The sequence below is a fragment of the Apteryx rowi genome, unplaced genomic scaffold, assembly GCF_003343035.1.
Source record: "Apteryx rowi isolate R43461 unplaced genomic scaffold, aptRow1 scaffold_288, whole genome shotgun sequence".
Classification (NCBI taxonomy): Eukaryota; Metazoa; Chordata; class Aves; order Apterygiformes; family Apterygidae; genus Apteryx; species Apteryx rowi.
Genome location: NW_020449285.1, coordinates 163,044 through 187,632, shown reverse-complemented (window position 1 = coordinate 187,632; position 24,589 = coordinate 163,044). Strand labels below are relative to the sequence as shown.

The following is a 24,589-nucleotide window of genomic DNA, read 5'->3' as shown; positions in this document are numbered from 1 at the left end:
GTTGCAGAAACTTCATTCAGGCTAAACAATATTAGGGCCTTTTTACATTTATATTTTGTATTTTACACGGTTCAGATGAACAGGTACTATTAGGGAAGGAGGCAGTTTGTTTTAAATTTTCTCCACTTTGCTGAATCATCTGGGAGTTTCATCCAATTCCTCACCATTGCAGGAATGTAAGAAAGTCACTGGGAAAATGCCCTYGATTCCTTTCTTCTCCCCTTCCATGACATCTGATATGCATGACTTTTAATCTTTTACTATAGGACCTTACACTTGCTTTCAGATGCTCTAACTCATTTGTGGCAGGTGGGAGCATGGACAGCACATCATTTGTGAACTAGGTATGTATTCTGTGGTTGCCTGTAATATTAAGGAGTAGACTCAGTTACTTGAATGATCCAGTTCCTAAAAATAAATTAGATATGCCAATGAATTACTGGCTTCCTGACTATTTCTTTTTACARTTTGTCTGCACAGGTGACTGCATGTTCCTTTTTCACTGGGCTAAGGTCTGGTTTACTGAAATGTTGTTTGTATGGTAAAGTCGWTTTTTTTTTCCCTTTACTAAAAGGTATTGGGAAATAAAACTCCATGCATATGACAACTGGTAAAAGATATTTTCATTTATACTATTATATGATAATTTTAGTAATATTTATATATTCTTATATATTATGTATACTGCTATTTTATTTAATAGTACATACAGGATTAAATTTGCAATATTTGCTTCAGATTATTCTCAACTATTATAAAATAAATTCCTTGAACATAGTGATAAAGAAACATTTCCACATACTTAATCTTCAGAAGTAAGTACTGTAATGCAAATGAAAAGAATACAGTCTTATTTGTTATTTGCTGATGTGCTTAAAAAGTTGGGGAGAAATGTGTATTTTTTTTACTTCTGCAAACAGAACATTGGGATTCTTGCTGGATTATGCAGGAGTGTTGGCTAGATGTGTTTAACCAAAATCTTTATTTAGCAAAGGGGTGTCAAACAGCTGTATTATATCCTGTTTTATCTTCTGTCCTAATACATACTCAGTTTAAATATTTGGGGAGTCACTGATATCAATACTGCTGCAGGCAGAAAGCAGTACTGGAACCTAGCCTTGCATTTGTGTATTTAACACAAGAATTTTTGCTTGTTTTTTTGTACTATTGCCTCCCCTCCCCCCCCTCCACAACCCCCCAGTAAAAATGGAAAATCTTTTGCACCTGGAATATATTCAGTTGTTTGTGTCACCTATGGATAAAGTTAGATTGATTTAGTTTCTTCTCTCTTTTTGTTCTTGGTATAATTCTGCGTGTTTTGTCCTTTAAAAAAATACTGTAAAAAACTGTATCAGTAGTGTGGTTACAGTATTGCGACACTTTAATGGTAAACTGTACTCTTYGGGGACTGGGAAGGAAGAAAAAATTAGATCCATTTCACCAAATAGACATAAAAAAGAGAAACTGTATGACCTATAACACTTTTGCATAACTTTACAATGCTGATTATCTAAGAGGTTTCTTAATATTCTCTGAGTTATTTTCTATTAGAAAATAGCAAAATTCTTTAGCTAATGAAAGTATTACTGAATGCAATGAGGAAAAATCCATAATCTTCAAAGTTTCTTAATGGATCAAATATTTTAACCTGATATCAAGTCAATAAAAATGTGCTCTTCATTGCACCAAAGTAACTTGCATAATGCCACTGTATTTAGCTTTCAACTTCACTGGGTTTAATCACCCCATTAAGGAGAAGAAATGTCTGATGCAATAAGAATGCAGCATTTCACTTTTCAAATGACTAATATATTTTCAATATCTGTTGATTTTATGCCAGTAAGAAGTTAAGGGTGATGGAGGAGGAGGGATTATCCTTCAGATATGTTTCTTCCACAGGAATTAAGTAAATGCAGACCCCATTACGTCCTGCTTTTCCTCTGAAATTATTTCATCTCAGAAATGTTCCAAATCCCAGAGTGCTTGTTTACAAAATAGATTTGTGTAATCTAAAGATTGTGGGAAGAAATACCCATCTCAAAATGCCTTGGGATATCTACTTTGTTTTGTGATTGCTAGAGTGTGATTTCTGTTATATCAACTTTCTTTTTTACTAGACTTTTCCAGGGCCTCAGAAAACTCTGTAAATCGGGTGAGGCATGGTGTAGTTTAACAGACATTCAGCTTTGTCTGCCTTTAGCCTGCTGCTTTAAAGCAGAATATGCTACCCTTGAATGGTTACAATCTAACACGCAATAGTTTGTCACCAAAGGATTTGCCTTCGGAAAAGGATTATACTTGAAAATGGTTGTTTAAACATATTTTTACACTTTGTCCAATGTAGCTACAGATTACATATAATGATGTAATTAAGAATCAAAACGGAAGGCTGTAGAACAACTAATCTCACTTTTTGAAATTAATTCTTCATGTTTTGATGGATTAGTTGTACCAGCATGTTTTCTGAATTAGGTAGTTCAGGTAAAGACAAAATAGTAGTTCGTCTTCCTAAAATAAGATACCATTAGTTGAGCTCAAAAATAAAACAAATTCTCTCTTAAACACGATGACTGTGGGAAGCAGCACTTTTGAGCAAGCAAATAGACGTGTAACTTAATCTTCTCCCTGTGAGCACAGGCACTTCAGACTGTGTTAAATGCATGCAGTATACTGCTGCATAAAAGTACTAGCAGCTGGCTGTGCTCTCGTTGGAGAAATGTCATGCTCTCTTCAAGCCTGGGATCGATGGCCACAACAGGCAGGCAAGCATCAACATAGTTGTAAAAACTGGTTTATTTCTTAAAAATAAATACAAAAATATAAATATAAAACATTGGCAGATAGAATTCGATGAAATGAAGTTGCACAAACTTTTTTTTTTTTTAAACCAGCTGCATATTACACTTATTAACACCACATGTACATTTTGTTTGAATTTTCATGTACAGAACAGGACATACTGTTTTTTTTCTTCTTTGCCTTCTTAAAAGCGGCACTTGCAAGGGCAGGACATGTACCTAACAGAAGCGGCTTGTGCATGAGGTTGCTTAAGGGAGTATCACCCTGTTCAAATTTCTGAAGGGAAGGTATTGTTTGTTTTACTTACTAAAATTGACAACACTGAATTTCCATAGCTTTGGCTCTTGGAAGGTGATTAAATAAAATGCTGTATATATTCCATGTGAGCATCCTACTAGAAAGAATGAATGACATTAATGGACAAACCGAAAACAAATTTTAAAAGGAAACCATTGTGCTGAGTGGCAGGAAAAATTTTCTGAATGTTAAATACTGTTGAGTGCAGAAGGTGTCTGTAAAATTACTTCCGCTCAAAGGAACCAAAATGTAGCCTACTGCAGGTTAAGAAGCGTCTTTGTCACTTTCTCCTCCACCGTACATTTCAGCAAGCTTATTAAACCGAGGGCCCCACTCTCGGAGGTAATCATAGTTTTGGTCTCCWTCAGTGGTGCCCGACTCCAGTGAGCTCAAGGATTCAGCTATAGAATCATTGCCTTCGTAGGCGTAGGTTGCGAGCGAGTCGTACGGCGGCGCAGAAGGGTCAGTATCATGCTCTTTTAGCCTTTGGTTAATGAAATCTCGGACATCTGTGTTGTCTGGTGCTGAAGGAGTCCTCCGCGGTACAAATAACGTTTCGGGGATAATATCTCGTCGAAGCTTCTTGTCTTCGATAGCTGCAGGATTCCTCAGTGTGCCAATATCAAAGGCTTGGGTGTCTTCCTCTCCACCGCCTTCGTCGTTATAACTCACGATGTTGTCTCTGATGTCCTCTTTAGACAGGATCAAAGGCTCCTTCTTTCGTTGCCTCTTCAGAGCAGCAAACAGCACCACTATGACTTAGAGAAAGAACGGGTCAAGATTCCAATTTAAAAATTTCTTACTAGCAAGTCCATCAGATAGAAGAGCTTTATTTCAGCTACTTTTCACCAATTTATTTCTGTCTGATAAATGGATAAATATCACTGTCTGTATTACAGTAGCACAGTAAGGGCCATATCAAAATGTGCTATTTTGCACACACATTGTGTGTGATGCTTTATGGAACCACAAGCTTGTCTACGTGCTCCTTCTGTAACTTTGATTAGCTTTAAAATAGCCAGGTCTATTTTGAAGATCTTTTACCTCTTCTGAGTTCAAAGTATAGTGTTCAAACTGTATTTGAGGTGAATTACAGTTCATTCAGCGATATTCTGAAAATCACAAAATGGAGGCTTTACAAAATTTGCGATGTTTTTGATAACAGCACAGAAACTTCTGGATATACAGTGCTTTAGTATAGTAAAATTATTAATTTGTGGCATATTTTGTGTGAAATATATACTGCATATTGACTTTTGATGGCTATTTAAATAAAAAAAGAGATTCTCTCTTAAAAAAAAAAAGTTAAGACATGAAAGCAATTTTTGAATATACTATTCCTCCTCTCTGACCCTCCTCTTAAAGAGAACTTAATGAAAGAACAATAATGAGCTGCTGGTTGCACACTGATAACAAGCTGGGCTATGAATTCTTATTCACAATGTCCAAATTCCCAGAGAAGTTGTTTTTGGTTTTGCATTTTTTTAAAGTTACTGTTGAATTCTTCTTGCAAATACCATGATCATTAATTTTACCAACCTGCATAGTTTTGTAAAATGCCTCAGGCCTGATGCATTAGTTCATATGGAGAAAGATACATTTCTTTTTCTTACCTAGCAGGATAACGATGCAGAGGAGAATGGCAATCAGTGCCCCTGTGCTGAGGCCAGCAGGGAGGAGCAGGGCCTCGGCGTTGCAGGACTGCATGTTGCCCCGGCTGTCGCAGGCACACACGCGAATGGTCAGAGTGCCCGTGCTGCTCTGGATCGGGTAGTCGTTGTCTGATATCACCACAGGTAGAAGGTAAGTACTTATTTCATGTCGACTAAAGCCATTCCTTCTTGTCAAAATTCTGGCAGTGTTATCTAGATTGATTAAAATATACTCTTGTATAGTATATGAATTTTAAATGCATAGCACATATAATACATGCAAACTACTTGTCTATTTTACATCAGTGACAGTATTTTGAAAGTGGCCACTCCTGATATCATAGTGGTCTCTCTCTTTTCTAATGACATTCCCATTTGATCAGAAAGCTATTTATGACTTTTATGGACATCCAGCTTGCTCCTCTGTGCCTCTGCAACGCCTTTGCACGTGAGTTGAAAAGAGGATTTCCCAAAGCTTAACATATTTTATAGATTACTGCATGCAGTGTGCCACACAATTCCATTCCATGGCTTAATGCCCTGAAATGAAGTGGCCAACAGAGAAAAAATAGCCTTTCATTTCACACTGTTCAACACACATTCTGCTTTTAAAGATTCTTTCTATGGATCATCTGTGATAATACTCAGAGGAATGCTATCTATAAACTCAGTATGAGCACCAAAACACTTTCAACATACTGTAGAACAATGAATTATATACCTCAGCACATAGAGCAGAATTTTTTTGGAAAAATTGTCTCAGGAATTCAGAAGATCGATGTGAAAACTGCACAGTTCTGAGAAGTGAACTTACTAAATTGTATTTGTAGCAGACAAAGTTTCGTTGTCTGCAGTACACTTCAGCATCGAAAGCTGTTCACTGAGTGGCCAGAGAGACGGGAAGGAGAAGGTGCTGGGGCAGGAATGAGTAATGAGGGGGGACTATTTCTTCTATGGTCAGTGCACCTTATGTTTACAAAACTGTAAGCTAACACTAGTGTTTCTAACTTCATAGTCCCAAAGGGAGAAAATACAGATTCATTCTCCAGGAAAGAAGGAAAAAATCTTTTTCATCAAACCTGTGGTCTCTCAAGGTAAATGGTTACCCAGGCTAAATTAGAAAAACTTGTGCAAGAAAGAAAGAAAATAATTTTAGATTGGAAAATATATCAGCGTTTATCCCTCTAGAGACTCAGAACCTAATCACCAGGGTATATACTTTGTTTAAAGTATTATTATTATTATTATTATTTTTTTTTTTTATGGCCTGCATGATATGAAATGTAAAGCAGTCCTTTACTGTATCCTTTCATTGGTTTGGGGTACTTGTAGGTGTTGGGTATTTGCTAAGTGTTTTCATTAAACAGCAGAAACAATGTGTTAGAAAAGATCTTTAAATACCCCTACTGCTGGAGATTTTATAACGCACCCAAAGAATTGATTCTAACGCTTCACTATTTGTAGTGTTAGAATTTTTGTCTCTGCTATCTACTTTAAATCTTCCTCATACTGTTTGCAGCCTGTTACTTCCTGTAATCTTCATCATGAAAAGGGGAGTATTCTCACTATCTTCATGTCTTTAATATATATGAAGGATGTTACCATATCACCTCATGTATTTCTTCTGCAGTCTAGAGTCCTCTCAGTTAATCACACTGATAATGAAATATAAAATGGGTGTGTATGACTTCTCATCTTGTCCCATTCCCCCAACAGAAGCTTCTGAAAGTTTTCCGTGCTAATAGTTGAAGAAAGAATGACAAATGATCAAAGGAAAAGCCACAATGGCCATGTACTTTGAGTCATAAGTGTTTCATTCATCATCATAAAGGAACAAAACAGAAAACTAGGAGAATCAGAACTGTGACAGAAGTCTAAAGTGAAAAATCTCAATTTAAGAGGTGAACTATTTTTCAAACTTTTTTCCCTCCTTCAGTCAGGAATTATATTTGGCTACTCACCCTGAACCAACACTCTAAATGATTTTCTTTATAATCGGTTTCATCCTGTTCTAGTCATGTTAACTTTGCCTCCTTTACACAGAGGAAAATACAGATGTCCTAAGCCACAAAGATTCAGTTAAAAATATTTTTGTTATTATCGTTACAGGTTTCAGCAGCCATAAAGGTTTTTCTGAATGTTTATAGATATCGAAAGCAAATTCACGATATTGCAGGAAGATATGTCAGATAGTAAACATAAAGCTCCTTTCCTGGGCTAGGAATGTATTTTACCTTCATTATCCTGAACAGTGAAGTTTGGGTTAACAGCAGCTAAACTGAAGAAAAATTTTTGTCCACCAAGTGGGTCATCTTTGTCTACTGCACTTATAGTCTGAATAAGCTGCAAGAAGAAAAAACAAATACATCTAGGTATTTGATACAACTATCTGGTTACTTTCGGAATATCTAAACTGTTAAGAAAGCTTCATATCCAAACTGCATACATACTGATTTAATACTTAGTCTGTAAAATGTATTAACTGAACAAATTAAAGAGTTTATCGAATAAGCTTTCCAACAAGAACATTATTGGAAAACACACATTTTATGTACACATGTAAAATCGCCAGCTTCTACCTAATTTAGTTCTTTTTGCTTCTTTTTTTGATATATATCTTTATAAATACAAAAAGGACAAAATTACAATCAAACGAGCTCATGAGAGTGGAATTCACAGGATATTTATAGTTTTGTGAGAAGAATGGGATTTTAGCAAATATATTTTTCATAAGGAAGTTAAAATTTCAAATTAAATTTCAAAATAAATATATTTCCTTCTAAAACAAGGCTTTTCTATTTATTAGTAAATCAAAATACATAAATAAGATTCTTGGGAAGAAAATGCTAGCTAGAATACATCTTTCAGCTTTTGAATGACCATAGTAGCATACTCTACAGCTGCAGCACCTCTGAGTAGGATGAGAATCTGGTGTCCAGTCAGAACTCTCAATATAAGCTGCATCAGGCCTGTTTAAAACTTGGACTGAATACTTTCTGCAATGCCTCCAAAATGATTTGTGTTTTTTTTTATTTGTTTTATTTTTTTTTGAAGTAATGGCAAGTCCTTCATGAACATTCATTTATCTATCAGGTAAATGAATTTGTGGCTTTTTTTCACTGGAGTTTCTAGATCTAAGGCTGCCAAAATGCCAGGTTCCACATAAAATACAGTTCTTGACATCTTCATTGCTTTATTTCAGAGTAATTTTGTTTTTTTTATACCAGAACAATACAAACTGTACCCATGGCTGAATTTGTGTGTGTGCATGTGTGTGCGCATGCGTGTGTGCATATGTTCAGCTATGTGCTTAAGTTTTACTTGGCAAAAAAAGAGATTAATCTTTAACCTAGGACATTCTTATTCTTCATTTCTGATCCATCATTTTAAATTGCACTGTTTTTGCAAGCATGCAACTACATCTAATTTTGGCACTACTCCTTCCCTGCGGCATACTTATTAAATTTGTTTGTTTTTCCTCTTCCAGTTCTTCCAAATACAGCCATTTCTCGTCATCACAGCTTTTGTCAAGACCAAACATCTTTCACATCAACAACTGCAATGTACTCCTGTTTGCCTTAAAAAACGCCTAACCCACCCCCAACTTCTCTCTTTGTCCATCCAGAGTACAGCAACAAATTTCTTCAAGAGGGAAGATTTGAATTTAATACAGCAGCTTGCTTGCTTTCTCAACCAGAGAGCTGTCTTTCTCTAAACTTGTTTCTCACTTAAACAAACGTGTGATATAATAACCACCAAGACATGTAAGTACCTCCAGTAACTTACTGGATGAACAAACCAGATAATACATGCATAGAATATTATTTGTGTGTGAAGAAAGAAATTTTTCATATCTAGTAAGTTTATAAATAATTAGTAAATTAGTCTTTATAGGTTTTTGAAAAATTAAACATATTTCATAAGTCAGAAAAAAAACTAGTGCATTTTACTTCACAAGGCAGGCAGATTTTGGTGTTAAGCTGATGAACAAGAAATCATCTACATCTGAATATTGATACTCATAGTTTCTATGTAGAGGATTTACAGCCTAAAATCTTTTACAATTTACAGGTTTATTCAACTACTAAGACAATTCAGCCAAATTTGCAGTACCCTTAGCAGAACATCAGACAAAAGGATATGTCTCCTATTAATTCCCCCATTCATCACTTCTTGTAGCAATTGGTGTTCTCTGAGAATTTCTCTGTTCAACCATTGATCATATTTGACCTTATAATACATTTTATAAGCAAATTTAGGTAATTTGCTTACATTAGGAAAAAAGCCTGCTTACATTTTTTTTTGTTGCATGCATCTTTTAGAAATGAAAATGTACAGATAATTCAAAATTACTATCAAACATCTGGCTAGCTAATTTCCATTCAGTTTCATGTTACATTGCTGATATGTATCTTTAAAGGGCAAAGTTTTAAGGATGACCTTAATGAAACAATGTAATTAGGTTCATGGTCACATTTATGGCATCTATATACTAATTTGCAAAATACATCACAAACAAAAGCACTGTTTGCTTCCGTATCATTCTTGATCTTTAAGCTTTCAAACTGTTCTACAAATTTTTTGCAAATGAAGCTATGACTGAAAATTCACACTGGAAGTGCATTACTAGTTCTTTTTCAAATGAGACCACATATACATAATAACAGTGCATGTACTCATAATCTTCTATGTGAGCCTTGTAGTACTGCTAGGGTATGCACTCTGGTTCCTCCCTTCTTGTTCACTGTATGGCATATGAAATCAAGCATGCCACCATTTAAATTCCTCTCACCTACTCTGCTGAAGGGAATGCTCAAATGCTCAAATGTGTTAATGTCTCCAGAGATTCCTATCACAGATCTATCCAAAGTTAAAATTACCAAATAAGTCCCCAGCAAGAAATCCGCTATTTTTTTCCTCACCTTCTCCAGGCAATGCTGCTAGGGTTGCCGCAGCATCTCATTAAATGGAGTGAGGCAGGCCTTGACACCAATAAAAGACTATCAAATTCTACTCCAGCTGACAAAATTGAAAGTGAAGTGTCTTAAGATCATGCCTCTTCTCTGGCATCAGTTTTCCCTATGAGCAGTCTCTTGGCACTGCTTCAGTGCCAAAATGTAAGCATGGCATCAAGCTGCTTGGTTTGTGCTGACGGACTAGTCAGGGCCTTTTTCCATATCTTCACCTCTGCTCATCATGCCCTTGACGAGGTCTCAAACTTTATATATTTGTCTTTAATGGCACAAGACTTGCCATTCAAGGCCAATGCTGGGCTGCTTCTCTGCCTCTGTACTTCTACTTCCCTCTCTTCCTGTATACRTTTGTGACCCTCACTGGTACCATGAGACAGGATTCCCTTCTTCACAGGATTTCTCTTCGTGCAAAGGCTTACTCCCTGACTTTTCACTAGATGATGACACTCAGTATGTCAGAATGACTACTCAGTGGTGCCATGGGGTTGAGTGATATGTATATGCCTTCCCTGCATGGGTACTGGGTTTTAACATAGAGGAAGCTGCTACTTGTATTCTGGATAGCACAGAGTCTTGCGCTTTTCCAATCAATAGGCCTTTCAGGATTACTATGATGTGGTAGAATCGCTGTGAATCCCTGTTGGGATTCCCTTCTTCTTGTTGCCCTTCCTCTTGGGAAGGGACTGATCCCTGTCACAATTTGGTTGATAGCCTGTACTATCCAGGGTCTCTCCCTCTCTCAACACTTGTGATGCCCTGGTATAGAGACTGGTACTGGTTGCCAGTTTTCCAAGGACACGTATGTGAACCTGATATCCTCTTCTCACAACTATTGCAACAGAAAGAGCCAAAAGAACACAGCTTTGTGATAGGAGGCCTCAGAGACTGAATGCTGTAACTCCAGGTTTCTTCACTTCTGCTTCATGAAGTATTTTGAACTACCTTGTTTTTCTTGTATGAGTTTTAAAGGATAAGATCTCTGACTTTGCAATGAAGAATTAATAATTTTCTTTAGTCTTTCCAGGGCACTTGGAAATCATATAGACTCTTCATACCTTGCACCTAGGAGGAGGCAGGCCTTCCTTTTCTGCCACTGGCTCTTCTGATCTGCCTGGCCATTTGAAAGGGGTAAGCACAGATAGGACTTTGGTTGTTACAGCTCATCTGCTCAGTCTTTTCTTCAAATCATTGTGTGTGGCTGCCCTGTCATGGTGCTTCTGGAGACCTGAGTTTTGCTTTCTCCCTTTGTGCCTCTCTCTSCATCTCATCATCATTCAGGGCAAGACTGGCCTTTCATTTCCTATATTGGTATCTCATTACATTCTGTGTTGTGATCGCTGTGTCAGCAAGCTTGGTTAACTGTTACAGAGTTCTGCAAGTTCTGYCATCAAGAGAATCATGTGAGAACCATGAGAAGAGCTGTAGAAATTGTAATGTCACAGGTTGGAAACAAAGGTTTTTATAAAGATAGAAGCTAGTTCCTTGTCTCCAAGTGTATGTGTTTGAGGGAAGGAGAGATAGTTCACCATTTTGGATTTACATATAACGACCTTTTGCATTTGCAAATTCAAGGCCATTATGAGTTTGGCAGGTATCCTGCCAGCTCTCCATTCAGGCAGGGGACTGGTTTGTATTTCTTGGTTTTTGTAATGCTTATTTTCATGCTGTAACGAGGTTGGATCACCATTATATGTCTGATTCATGGAAGATCAGGTTCACTCTCAAGAGTCAGAAGCTTCCATTTGACTTGTCCATAGCTCCCTTTGATTTCACCAAACTTCTGACAACAGATACAGCCAACTTCTTTTGTCACAAAGAGATTCCTTTATCAGTTCCCTAAGTTGATAGTTGATTTGTAAGGGGTCCAGATTTTTTTGGTCTTTCCTCGATCTATGATCACTGACCATAGTTTTTGCTTAAATGTCAAAAAGCCATGCCATTCACCACAAGATGTGATTTCTGATGCTTTATGGAAATCCTCACGTGCAGCTTCACACCTTCTGTAGGTCAGCAGGACAGTCATGTCTCAGCAAGATGTCATTTCCTTGAGCAAGATTCCAGGTTTGACTTAAATGCATTCATGTATGCAGGGAAAGAAACCGCTTCTTTCTCCTGCTGCTTATAAATGTCCATCACAAGGAACACTTTCTTCACCAAGCTGGAACTCATGTGGCTGAAGATCAGGCTCTGTGGTCTTTGAAGGGATCAGCTGCTTCCTATCAACCTTTTGAAGTGCTGCATGGTTTTCTGTGCTCGCTTTCTGGGCTCAGTGGTGGACGATCAGGTTAGGGAGCATTTATACAAACTGGATGTCCATGGGATTGGGACAATACAAGTCCATGGGACTCGATGGCATGCACCTGTGAGTGCTGAGGGAACTGGCTGATGTCATTGTGAGGCCACTCTATCATTTGAGGGTCTTGGGGATTGGGAGAGGTTCCTGTGGAATGGAAGAACCAAACATCGCTTCTGTCTTCAAGAAGGGCAAGAAGGAGAACTACAGGCCTGTCAGCCTCACGTTGATCCCTGGGAAGGTGATGGAACAACTAATCTTGCTATTTTGCTAGATACTATATACTTTGCTAGATAATATTGCTATCTTGCTAGATACTATTTCCAGACACACGAAGGACAAGCAGGTGACTGGGAGTAGTCAGCATGGATTTACGAAGGAGAAATTGCACTTAACCAACCTGACAGCCTTCCGCAATGAGATGGCTGACTTGGTGGGATGAGGGGAGAGCAGTGGATGTTGTCTGTCTCAGCTTCAGTAAGGCGTTTGACACTGTCTCCCACAACATCCTTATCAACAAGTAGATGAAGTACAGACTAGGCAAGTCATAAGGTGGACTGAAACCTGGCTGAACTGCTGGGCTCAAAGGGTTGTGATCAACTGCATGAAGTCCAGCTGGAGGCCAGTCACCAGTGGTGTGCCCCAGGGACTGATACTGAGGCCAATACTGTACATCTTCATTAATGACCTGGCCAATGGGGCAGAGTGCACTCTCAGCAAGCTTGACACAAAGACCAGGAGGAGTGGCTGATGACAGACCAGATGCCATTCAGATATACCTCAGCAGGCTAGGGAAATGGGCAGAGAGGAACCCAAATTTTAATTCGGTTATTATCCAGTTGTTTGTGGGCACAGACTGATGGCAGTAGTTAAGAGTATAAGTAACTGTGGTAGCTGTATTGCACAAGATTTCCATTCTGGGCAAGGTGCTAGGCAGGCACTTGGCATACTATGTGTTTTACCAAGCCTTGTTTCATTCTTGAAGGTTTAAGGACTGATAAAGTCTTCAGTATAATAGTTTTTAGTCATTGTTTGCTTGACTCTGAAACCTCTGGGCAGTAATTGATGGCAGGGTAACTACTTAGAGTCTCTAATAATAATAATTATGCAAAAGACTTCAGCTGACTATAATGAGGAAATTGTTGGACATATAAAGATACCAAAAGCCAAGATTAACCAAGGTTATCATGGAAAAAAAAACATCCCTGGTAAAACAAAGGGTTTTATATTGTCAAATAGTCGACATGAAGAGGCACAACATGAAAAGAACTGGTGAAAGAAACCTAACATGTTTATATGATCTTTGATGAATTAAGTTTCAGGAAAAAAGAAAAAAGAATGAATAAATCAATCATACATATTTTAAAATGGCATTGAAAGACAATCCATGATGAGCTAGAGTGATTTATAACACTTGGACATATAATAAGGCAATGAGTACGTATAGATTTGGCAAAATGAACACTCAGAACAGCAAGATTGTAACAAGCACTGCTCGGGGAGCCAAACAGATGAAAATACAACTTTCCTCATTACTTTTGAGGCTTTTAAAGCTACAGGAATTTGTAGTTATATTTATTATAATGACCATAATACTTTTTTTTTTTCTATGCCTTTTCTTCTTTTCGCAGGTCATTTACCAAGAGAGGACAGGAAGAACACTTTTCCTGGTCACTACATAAGGGTAAATTAATGTGTAGAAAAAACATACTGAACTCTGTGGAGCAGGACTCCTGCTCTCTACCCTGCTCCTTGTCTTCCACGTAGAGGTTTTCTGGAGGCTTGCTCCTGTTCTGCCAGAGGTAGGGCAGCTGGCAGCTAGCAAAACCCACAGGAACGCATGTGCCTTGACCCCAGCTCTCCCCAGTTGGGGGTGGAGGGCAGCTGACCTTTTTTGCCTACAGGGCTGCATCTGTCCATGCATTTCGCTTCTTTCTGCCCCTCAAATCCTACTGAATCCTGCATAGGCCACATGAATGCCCACGGCCCCCATGGGCCATCACACCAAGATTGCCTTGTTTTTTGAGAGTTTGGAAAAGTAGCGGCTATCCAAGTGGTATTCTGCCACAGGTGCCTAAATGCTTGTTTGTAGCATGAGCTCGCTGGACCAGGATTTTGCTATAGCTTGGGACCTCCTTGTATGCACTTGCATCAACAGTAATGACCACATTATTGCACAATATACCACACCCTGTGGTATATGGAGATTATACACACACACACACACACACACATATATATGAATTATGTGAATGGGAATATATAAGAGAAAAAAAGAAACTAGAAAGCTATAATATTCCAGCCTGTCATTAAAAATGTTTCCCAGTAGGAGATAAGGAGTATTTAAATGGATACTACAGAATTTGTGACTGGTAAAGCACCATAACAGTTTCAGTGATCTAACAGGAGATTTAAATTTAATTGTGGATCAAATGTATTCATGAAAACCAGAAACGAAAGAAAAATAGCATAAATGTGGGACAAATCAAAGTTAGAGAACCATGTTCAGTATGGATTGATTAGGTTCAATCCCTCAGGAAATGACTGAATTCCAAAATAATGAGTCTTAATAATGATCTACCAGTAAGCAAGAAGAATATAATTACATTTAAATAGATTTTTCCTGTTATCCTGCATTCTTTAAACAATCATTTGCAACTCAAAATTTTTTTACAGCGTTATAATTATAGCCCTTATGGTAAATGTCGTGCTTCATTCCGATAAACAGGGAGATACACTGCTGAGCTTATAACAGTTCAGACACACATGTACAGATATGTACATTTATTTGTCTTCCTAATTATTAGTCATAAATAATTAGCATTTTTTATGACTTTTTGATTATAACAGCCTTTTCTGAAATGAAGCAGGAATTGAGTATAAAATGCAGAAATAACTTTTACAATCATTTATTTTTAAATTAGACTAACTTAAATAGTTTATATAGAGCAAAGGAAAAAAGTTTCTCAAAATATGATTTCATGAAAACAAAACCGTGTAATAAAAAAGCACTGGCAATATTCTCTAAAGTTACTAAACCTGAACAGACTCTGATTCAAAAATCTCAAACTGAGTAAGATTTGTGGATTAATGCATTTTATTTTTTTCACCCAGAGTTTCTAGTGAAACTGGAAGAGGAAAAAATACATTTTTTTATTTTCCGAATGCTCAATCCGTATCTTATCTTTGAAGTGATTATGATATGATTTTAGCATTCACAGAAGACACTAGAAGTGTCAGAAATTCCAGATGTTTAGCCAGTGATTTCTACTTATCCAATAGCTTGACTTATAGCTCTAGTAGCAAAAAATTATAGTTGCTTAATATTTTTAATATTTTATACATTCTAAATTTGGGTCTTAAATCCTTTGTTATAATTTCCAAACTATGTCACTTTAGAAAGAAGAATGGCAGCCTGAAAGTGAAACTTGTCATGCAACCTGAATGTGATACTTGCAGTACTCAAACAGTTCAGATACGCTGGCACTTCTCACCTGTTCTATTCAAAGATGCTGAAATGCTAGCACTGAGGTACAACTACTACTGTTTTAAAGGATTATTATTGGCTGAATGTACTCTGGCACTGTAATAGGCAAAAAGGTATTTAACAGTTCTAATAATCAGCTGCCTATGAGGAATTAGATATATTAAGCAGTGCAGTCATTTCACTTAAACTGAAGTACACTTTCTGTAGCCTACAAGAGGCAAAAAAAATACTATGTTACCAGTTCATAATTGTATGCCTTGTATTTTCTTTTCAAAAGTTTTTGGTGGGATAATCCAAGATGAATCTAACAACTGCATAAAAACAGGTGACTCGGATGTAGATGTCTATAATCACCATCAGCATGGATTGAAAGTACAGTTGAGTTCTGCCATTGAGACTTCTTGAAAATATAATTCAAACTTTTTAGTAGTTATTTATAACATTATGCTTTCTCAGTGAAGCTAACAGCAAAACTAATTAAGACCATGCCTCTTGGACATATATAGATAGGATTTAACAATAGTACAGGGTTAGATAAAGTAATTCACACGCTGGTACTGTTCTAAAATACTGATATTTCACTCTAAGCCTGATCTGCAGAACTAGTTGCTTTCATTTTCAACATTTCAAAATATGTTTCAGACCTAACCTCTTCCAAGCCACACGCAAAAATGACCTATGATTGAGTGCCATAGCAAAACTGGATAGTAGGAAGTGCTTAACAAGGGCATACCTGTCCAGCTCTTGCATTTTCACACACAAAGGTATCATAGAATACAGCAAACTGTGGGGCATTGTCATTAACATCCAAAATTCTCACATAGACAGGAACACGAGTAGTATCTTTGGGGTTGTCTGGCAACAGAAAAGACAAAAATAGAGAGTTTATTTTCACCTTTAAAGTATTCTGTTTTCTTCAAACTTAACCAACAACAGCTATTCAAGACTGGCTATGAAACTGGTCAAAATTTAGCATGCAAACTGCTRCTAGGTGAGAATCAGGCCTCCTGGAAACTAAGGAGAGGTTTTGCTTAGAGTCAAAAATAAATTAATATATTGGTATCTAGCGAACAATTAAGCCTTTTACATGAAAATAGGGGCTGCAACTGTTAATGATCTATGCAAATGTAATATATGAAAAATATGTCCATTAGTATAATGACAAATTTGTTTATTTGGTGAGCTCTAGAGTATCATTCTACTGTAAGGTTTTGATTTTTAATTTTAAAATGATTTGTGATCAGATTTGCTTTACCCAGAATAGACATTCTTGACTTTCTGTATACATGTTCTGAAAATTTTTCAAGCCTGGTTTTCCTCTCTTGTGCCTTAATAAATTGGGGGAAATTCCAATGAAGCTAATAAAATACCCCAATATAAATCTGGTACAGAATTGAGTAGAATCAGAGTTTTTATGTTTAAATTGTCTTAATTGAACTTGAACTTAATCTCCCCCTTCCTGTCTCCAAAACTAACATACCTCTTTGAAGAACCCTAACTATTCCAACTAGGTCCAGAATGTAAATTCTCTCAAAGTATCCTGAGAAGGAAATAAGTTTAATACTATGATTTAAGCATAAAAGGTTACTAATTTCCTTCACTATATAAATATTTCTGAAAAAGATTCTTATACTAGTGAACAGCACTACTAAGTGCTAAGAATTGTAGACCCAGGAATATGCATCAAAAGAAAAAAAAAATGTATAGCTATCAATGTGTGACACAACCAGCATTTGGCCTCTACTATAGAAGACATCCAGGCCCTGGACTACAGAAATGGGGAGAGGCAGGCTAAGAGTGGTTAACTGGCTGGACATGATGGTTTCTGCCATGCAGTTCTTGCCAGCCATGCTACACTGATCAGTGTACCATGATCAGAAATTTTCACTTCTTTTTGACTGATGTAGGATTTACCCTAAAACAACAGAAGCTTTGAAAGAAAGTGACCTTCCCCGCCCCCACAAGTGACCAAATTGGCTTACTGATCTCAGCTGCTATAACACTAAGATTGTGCCATTGTGATATCTCACGGTCAAGTGGTTTGGAGGTATAGATGGATCCATTTCCGGAATGAATATTAAATATCCTGTCAAGGTCAGTGTGACGATCCAGAGAAAATCTAAATGCGATAAAGAAAGGAAAATTATTGTCAAACTGATAGAAAATGGAAGAAAGCATACATTTCACAACACATGAATAATTCTTTCATGTTCTATATGTTACATTATATAAATGCTACTTTTAATAAGACAAATATTTAGTTTCTGCAAATTTAGCACTTAAACTTTTGTCTGGGTCATTCATCAGTATTTTAACGATTCTTTCTAAAATTGAAAATGCATATACACACTTATGAAAATTCTCAAGATTAGCTCTGTAGAATGAGGAATAATAATTACAGGAATTTCTTAAATATGTTATAATAATGTAATAACGGATCATCTGAACTTTTATAGACATAAATGAGAATTATAAAAAATAAATCAGAATTTCAATATAATAATTAAAGAATTGTTGTAATCCTGAAAGGAAAATTCTCTTTGATGTCATTGTTCCTTCAGACTGAAGCTGACAGCTTACTCTGAGCTTTTCAAAAACTACTGGTTTATAAGCCAAGCTGCTACACTTTAAGATATATTAATTTACGAGATATCAAATTAAAACAAATCCTTATAAAAACAAGTTCACTTGCAGAACTTCAATTTCATGAACCTGCTGATGTTATAGGACCTTACATGTTACTACAGATGCTTTGCCTCTTCAGGCAGAACTTCTACTAACATAATATGGCAGAATGTCAAATTATGATCAACAAGCTGCTCTTTCCTCCATTTTTTGGCATTAAAAATCAGTGCAGCAGGAAGCTGCCATTCATTCAGTTTATATGATGTTTAACTTATCTATAATTTTAATAAACAGAAACTAATATTTTAAAAGAAACAGCTAATAAGAAAAAAGTTAAAAACTGAATCAATTCTATAGCCTGAAGCTGTGATTTGTTTTTTAAGTAGAAATGTCAAAGTATTATTCAAACTGCCCTAATTTCAAAATAAGATGAAACTTTCAAATAGTTTAGTCTAAATGTTAGCTGTTCACTTCCAGGGCAAACACATATTATTTTGTAATTGATTTTGAAGTTGTAAGAAGTAGAAGTGTACAAAAAATTACTGTAGATAGCTACACTTTGAATTAATACATAAGGCTGCTTTGCAAGTTGAGGGACAGAGCAAATAYTGGAGAGATTAATTTGATCTATATTTTGCAAACTGTTTTAAAGTTCTTGTTTTCAAATAGATATTAAATAGAAAGCTAGATGAATGACTGAAATATAAAGAACATATTGCCACATATATCTTGGATTTTTTTCAAGTAAACTAAGCCTAGGATTAATGGTCCCCTTCAATTTTTTTTTAGAAATTTCTTTGTCCTTTATTACTATCAGTTTGCCTCACCTGCACCTTCTAAATTATCTTCTGTGACATTAACAGGACATAGAAAAGTTGTACAAAATCATTTTTAGGTTGTTATTCTGTATAAATAATATTAATCAGGGAAATACCTGATTCTGCTGCAGCCCTTCCACTCATCAAGTTGTGTCAGAAACAACATGAGCAAAAGCATCAGCATTGTTCTTTTTTCAGTCATGATTAAGAAAACATAACAACTACAATTGTCACTTTTCTCATGCAATTAGAGTGGATATAGATGCAGTGCTAAGTTATTTATGTATTCTTAAGTTTTAGAGGCTTGGTGTTTTAATCTGTTAACTTTTCCATACACACAAATCACCGTAACAGAAAATGAAATTCAGTTTCAATTCCAAATCCAGTTTTTACCACTCAGGCCTCATTAAGGAGTGTGTGGCAACTAACTTCAAAGTCAGTAAATAAAGTTCTTTGGCCAAAATGTATTTTTTACACTTTGTTAGGTATTACAGATGAGACGTACCCAACTTGTACAGCTTCGTCTTATCTGTTTTTAAAGCTTATGCATTATAGCAAAACAAGCAAAAAGCACAACAAACTACAGTTTACTTCATTCAACTAGATGTGATCTAGCATGTAGCATCAAGCAGTATCCATACAAAATATTGTTAAAAATACTAACTTTTGAATTGCTAATTTGTTAGGGTGCGTGACATACAGAGAGATAATTTTATCCTGTGCAGCAACTACACAGGCAAGCCTACAAAGCAGCAGGCACCAACCACAGATTAAGAGTCCATGAGATATAGGCATTTCATACTTTTCAGGACTGATCCGAGGAAACATTAGAAGATGCTCTATCCTTCATGGCTGATAGACTGGATCAATGCTTTTTCACAATTTGAAGCAAGGAGTAGTTCTGAAAAGTCTACTTTAAATCAATATGCAACTTTATAGGCTTTCTGAGCTTTGAAGTGATAAAAAACATTTCTTGTTTATCTCCATTTGAGTGAACAGATGTTCCCTGAGATGTTCAGAAACTTACAGATAGGATCGTTCTCAGCTCTCTATCTCTGGCACATTAGTAAATATGAGAAAAAGCACTACTGCTTTTTTTCTGTGCACAATGAAAATTCAGATTGTATTAGTATTTTTCATAATTTCTTTAGCAAATTATGTTTATACAGAGAATGGTATATTACCTTATAGAACTTGAAGCCGAATCAGGGTCCCGTGCCATTACTGTTCCTATTATTGTCCCCAACTCAATATCTTCATGCACTTCAAAAAGGTAAGATGATCTGCTGAAGACAGGAGGTTCATCTACATCTTCTACAGAGATTTTCACAATAGTTGTATCTTTAAAAGGCCCAAGATAATAGAATCGTGGATCCACATGGGTATTCTCAGCTTCTACTTTCAATGTGTAAAGTCTTCTCGTCTCATAGTCCAGTGGCTAAAAAGAAAGATGATGCTAAACTTTATTAAATTATACTGCATATTAACAGATGTTGACCTGTATGTGTAACTKAGGTGGACTCAGAACCTTGCCAAATCTTCTCCTAGGTTGGGGAGACCCTCATACAGTTCAAATTTTCTGCAGAATAGGGACCACTTCCTCTAGTAAGAAAGTTTCATTGTCTTCAGAGAGTGTCTCTGTACCCAATTATTAAATGAATTAATGTAGCACCAAAAGCAAAAAGATTTTCAGTGCAAATTTACCAATTGTTTGGCAAATTTTGCTGCTGTTTCACCAGAATAAGGATGGAAACAATTATATAGGCATTTAAAAAACTTGAAATACAGACTCGAAATACTGGAATTGCAGAACAAGGTTCATATTTCTAATATTTCTCAGGAAATATCATAAACCACTGAGTACTTAAGACTGCCAGAGTTTCCTTGCTGTCAGACAAATTTAGCTGGCCTTAAATGTCAACAGTAATTTTTTTTAGGGGTGCATGTGRATAGGTTGAAGTGCTGTAGTTCTAGAGAAAACTTGAGAGCTTAATCTCACTCGTTTTCATTTCATTTCATGAATCCAACATCAGAGAATTTTTTGCGAAATAGATTTGACATTTTTGACAGCAGTTACTATTTAAAATGGAAGGAGGAAAGGTTCAGGGTTATAATTAGAATCCATTTTGGGTAGAAAAGAAACTCCATTCCTTCAAAATTTTCCAACTGTCRTAGATGAAAAGTGTTAGCTAATTAATGATACTGAGGAAATGAGCAAGCTGAGAATTTACCTTTCTGACACAAAGAAGACTTCATTAATTCCCCCAAAATAACAGGGAGATTTCAAACTAATGTTTTTCATTCATCAAAATGGGTGGTAGAACACATGATTTCCCCTATCCCCATTGCTTTTAAATAAAGATTAATGTTCATGAAAGATGCCAAAAATGACAGCTTAGGAATTTAAATATTTAAGAGCAAAAAGATGCAGTCCAGACAATGAACGCTTATCCCCCTTCTGCCCCAAACTTGTTATAAAAAGTAGTCAGAGGAGAAGGGAGAATCCTCTTGAATATACCCAGGTAATGCAACTTTCCGAGCTAGATCTGAGACAATTGGTGTGTCTATAAAGTGCAGCATACTGCTGTTAAAAGATGCTGGTTGCAAGCCTAGAAGTAAAGAAGTCATGTTAGCCCTCCTTTTTTTTTTTTTTTTTTTTGTAATTAGCAGGCTTAATTTGCCAAAAAGTGCACCACACAGGTACCTAACCCACTACTAGTATATTCACTACCAGTCTGGACATCTCTTCAGCCTACACTGCAGAATATAGATATAAAATGTGTGCATTATACAAGTACTTTAACATATCACCAGTATGAAATGAATAAAACTGTTGTCCAAGTATATGAATCTGTAGCAAAGGAATAGTGAACTTACTTAAGCAATTATTTATCTGTGAAAACTTGTACAGAAAAACTCTTAAGTTCTTTTTCAGTTCTTTTGCAACTCAGGCTTTAATAACTGAAGAGCATAGTAAAGCAACACAAGCTGTTGTGTACTTGTTCACTACTGAAAACAGCAATCACAATCGCACTGGCTAAACAATAAATACATAGTGAATATTTTTATACATGAACAAACAGAGCATGGCACTTTCTTCCTTACTGGTTAACACTGTTGTCTGTGCTATATGAATGATAAACTACTTATTCACCAATATGAGAATGTATCCTTAAAATTTCAAAATGTTTCAGATTACTAATGATACAGTGAAAAAGGTCTTTTCATTAGCATTTATTGGTGATATTTTTGGAGCTGCTATGTTATTTATGAATTCTTTATGCTTTATCCAGTTATTAGGCTGGTTTTCATTAGGACTCTATTGATTTAGTATAATAGGAGTCTGTCTGGAAAATACAAGGCAATGAAGAAAGGAATGGCACARGAGAAGCCATTTCTCTGAAAAATTTTAGGAAAAGGAAAAATATCAGGCCTCTGAATTTGGAGTTTTCCTTCCTTTCCAGATAAACTCAAATCTGACTATAACCATAGAAGAATACAGAGATTAAAAAGCTCACTCTGATATTTGCTGAAGTTATCTTTACCTTGGTTGCCATTATCAAGGATAWTAAGAATTGCTGGAGAGAGATGTATTTGTATAGTAGTGTTTAAATCACTATTCTGTGCTTCAAGTGACTTGTACAAGCTGATACAAATGATGCTTTGGGTTAAAAGGCTGCCTGGCCTCGTTAGAATCACTCATCACAAAATCCCAAAGGAAAGGACTAGAGGTCCTGAGCCAAGCAGGGCTTCTGGAAGGGAACTTCTCTAGGAGCAGGAGAACTGCATTTCTCACTGTGTGAGATCTTACGTCTTTGAAACTCCTCCAAGACGTGCGTGAGAGAGGGCAGAAGTAAATCTAGCTCCAAAACAAGGACACCAGTCACTATACACTGCTCATGTGTTAACCAGCTGACCTGCTGGAAACAGGAACATAACAATATACATTGTGACTTAGCTTCTGGCAGTGTATTTGTGTCCTGGTGTATTTGGTCACCCAAGCTGATGTTCTGAGAACCTCTTAAATAAGGAAAACTTAAATCTCTCGGTAGTGGCTGAACCTTGCATTACTCACTGAGGAAAATAGGTTACAGGAATACTAAATAGATATGTATTTGAAACCATGGAGATAATTACAACTAACATCTTGGGGATAGTTCATTTTTGCATATTTTCCTGGCAATAATACTTTAAACCTACACCTGCCTCTCAAAGATATCTCTGCCACCTGTTATTTTCAGTTCTGAATACAAGGAAATAATACCATTTGCACTCACAGATGTGGAACTCTTGCAAGTGTTAAGCATTTACAATTACCAATACACAATCTAAACTTCCTTTTTTTCCAATGAACACTTTGTGGCATAACACTGACACCAAAATCATTTCAATGAATGTTATTAATAGACACCTTTCGCACAGTTATGATGCCTTCCTGTGTGTCCTTCTGCGTCACAATATCAAACATATCTGTCCCGTCACCATCTATAATTCTGTATTCTACTTCTGCATTTTTCCCAGTGTCTGCATCTGTGGCCTTGACGCTGCCGATGGCAGTCCCAATYGGGGAGGATTCGGAAATGCGGAGGTGGATCGTATCTGTCAGCAAGACAAAGAGCCAGTCAAGAGTTGCACAGTCCATTATACACTCAGTAAGTAACACTGTACTGTGGGCTATGCAGTAGCTGGTGATGTATTTTTGTATATATTTTATTCTAGAGAATTCACTTTTAGTACTGAGAGGATGGGCAAAATAGGACGCAGAGAATTGTACCATGGGAAAAGTTTAGGTACAAGAGTGAAAATGAAACTGTAGAAAACTGGAGTTGAAAATAACCTCTAGAGAAATATACAGTCTATTCTCCTACTCCAAAGAAGGATCACATATGTCTATAATATTCTTGCCTATGTCATTCCTGAAATACCATCAGGAAAGATTTTTCTGTGATGTCTTCAGGCTTCACTCTCCTTAATACAGTTTTTTTCCCTTAATGTCTAATTAGAATATTTCTGGACACATTTTACACATGGAAGCAATACAAAGAACACCCCCCCCCCACACACACACACTTCTCTGGCAAACTATAAGCAGCAGTTTGAAATCTCAACATTCAAAATTAAATAATAAGATACAATATTAAATAAATTTGACACCTTAATGCAGAGAAACATTCTTGAAAATCCACAAGCAGAGTGCAGCTGTATCTGTTAAAGAGGTTAATTCATGTTAAAATAAGACTCACAAATATTTTCATTTTTGTTTTGTGCTGCTTTCCATGGCTCAGTTGTATCCCTATATTGCAGTTTCACACAGCTGATATAAAACACAGGATAAAAACCCTCATCATTCAGAAATGCTGCAATGAATTGAAATAAGTATCTTATTATATATTTTAGTATTCTGTAAACTAGCCATATGGTTAAAACAGTAAATAAGGGTAGAGATCTCTGATCTTATCTGTCTGGACTTAAGAGTAAGAAAAACATGTGGGACACAATGTACTATGAAGAATTCTTAAAAAAAGATTTAAAAATGAGTACAGATGCAGCTGTCATTCCAAAGATGAAAGTTAAGTCATCCAAGCTGTATATTAACTGTTCTGAAAAAAATTTCCTTCTCCAGCCTTAGTTAAGTGCTCCAAGAT

The 24,589-nt window shown here is 36.3% G+C and overlaps 1 protein-coding gene across 2 annotated transcripts in view; it reads right to left on the bottom strand.

Moving 5' to 3' along the window:
• Positions 1-3,096: 3,096 nt before the first annotated feature.
• LOC112967732 (cadherin-10) overlaps positions 3,097-24,589 on the bottom strand; it is a 59,758-nt gene continuing 38,265 nt past the window's right edge. The window contains exons 5-11 of one of the 2 annotated variants that reach the window (XM_026069176.1): positions 23,356-23,543; positions 20,129-20,382; positions 17,484-17,620; positions 16,235-16,356; positions 6,983-7,091; positions 4,710-4,961; positions 3,097-3,854 (exon numbers count right to left, since the gene is read on the bottom strand). In XM_026069176.1, the coding sequence (XP_025924961.1) occupies positions 3,361-3,854; positions 4,710-4,961; positions 6,983-7,091; positions 16,235-16,356; positions 17,484-17,620; positions 20,129-20,382; positions 23,356-23,543 (1,556 nt within the window). In that variant the 3' untranslated portion in view covers positions 3,097-3,360. The remainder of the gene's footprint in view (positions 3,855-4,709; positions 4,962-6,982; positions 7,092-16,234; positions 16,357-17,483; positions 17,621-20,128; positions 20,383-23,355; positions 23,544-24,589) is intronic. The other variant, XM_026069177.1, reaches the window with a different exon arrangement.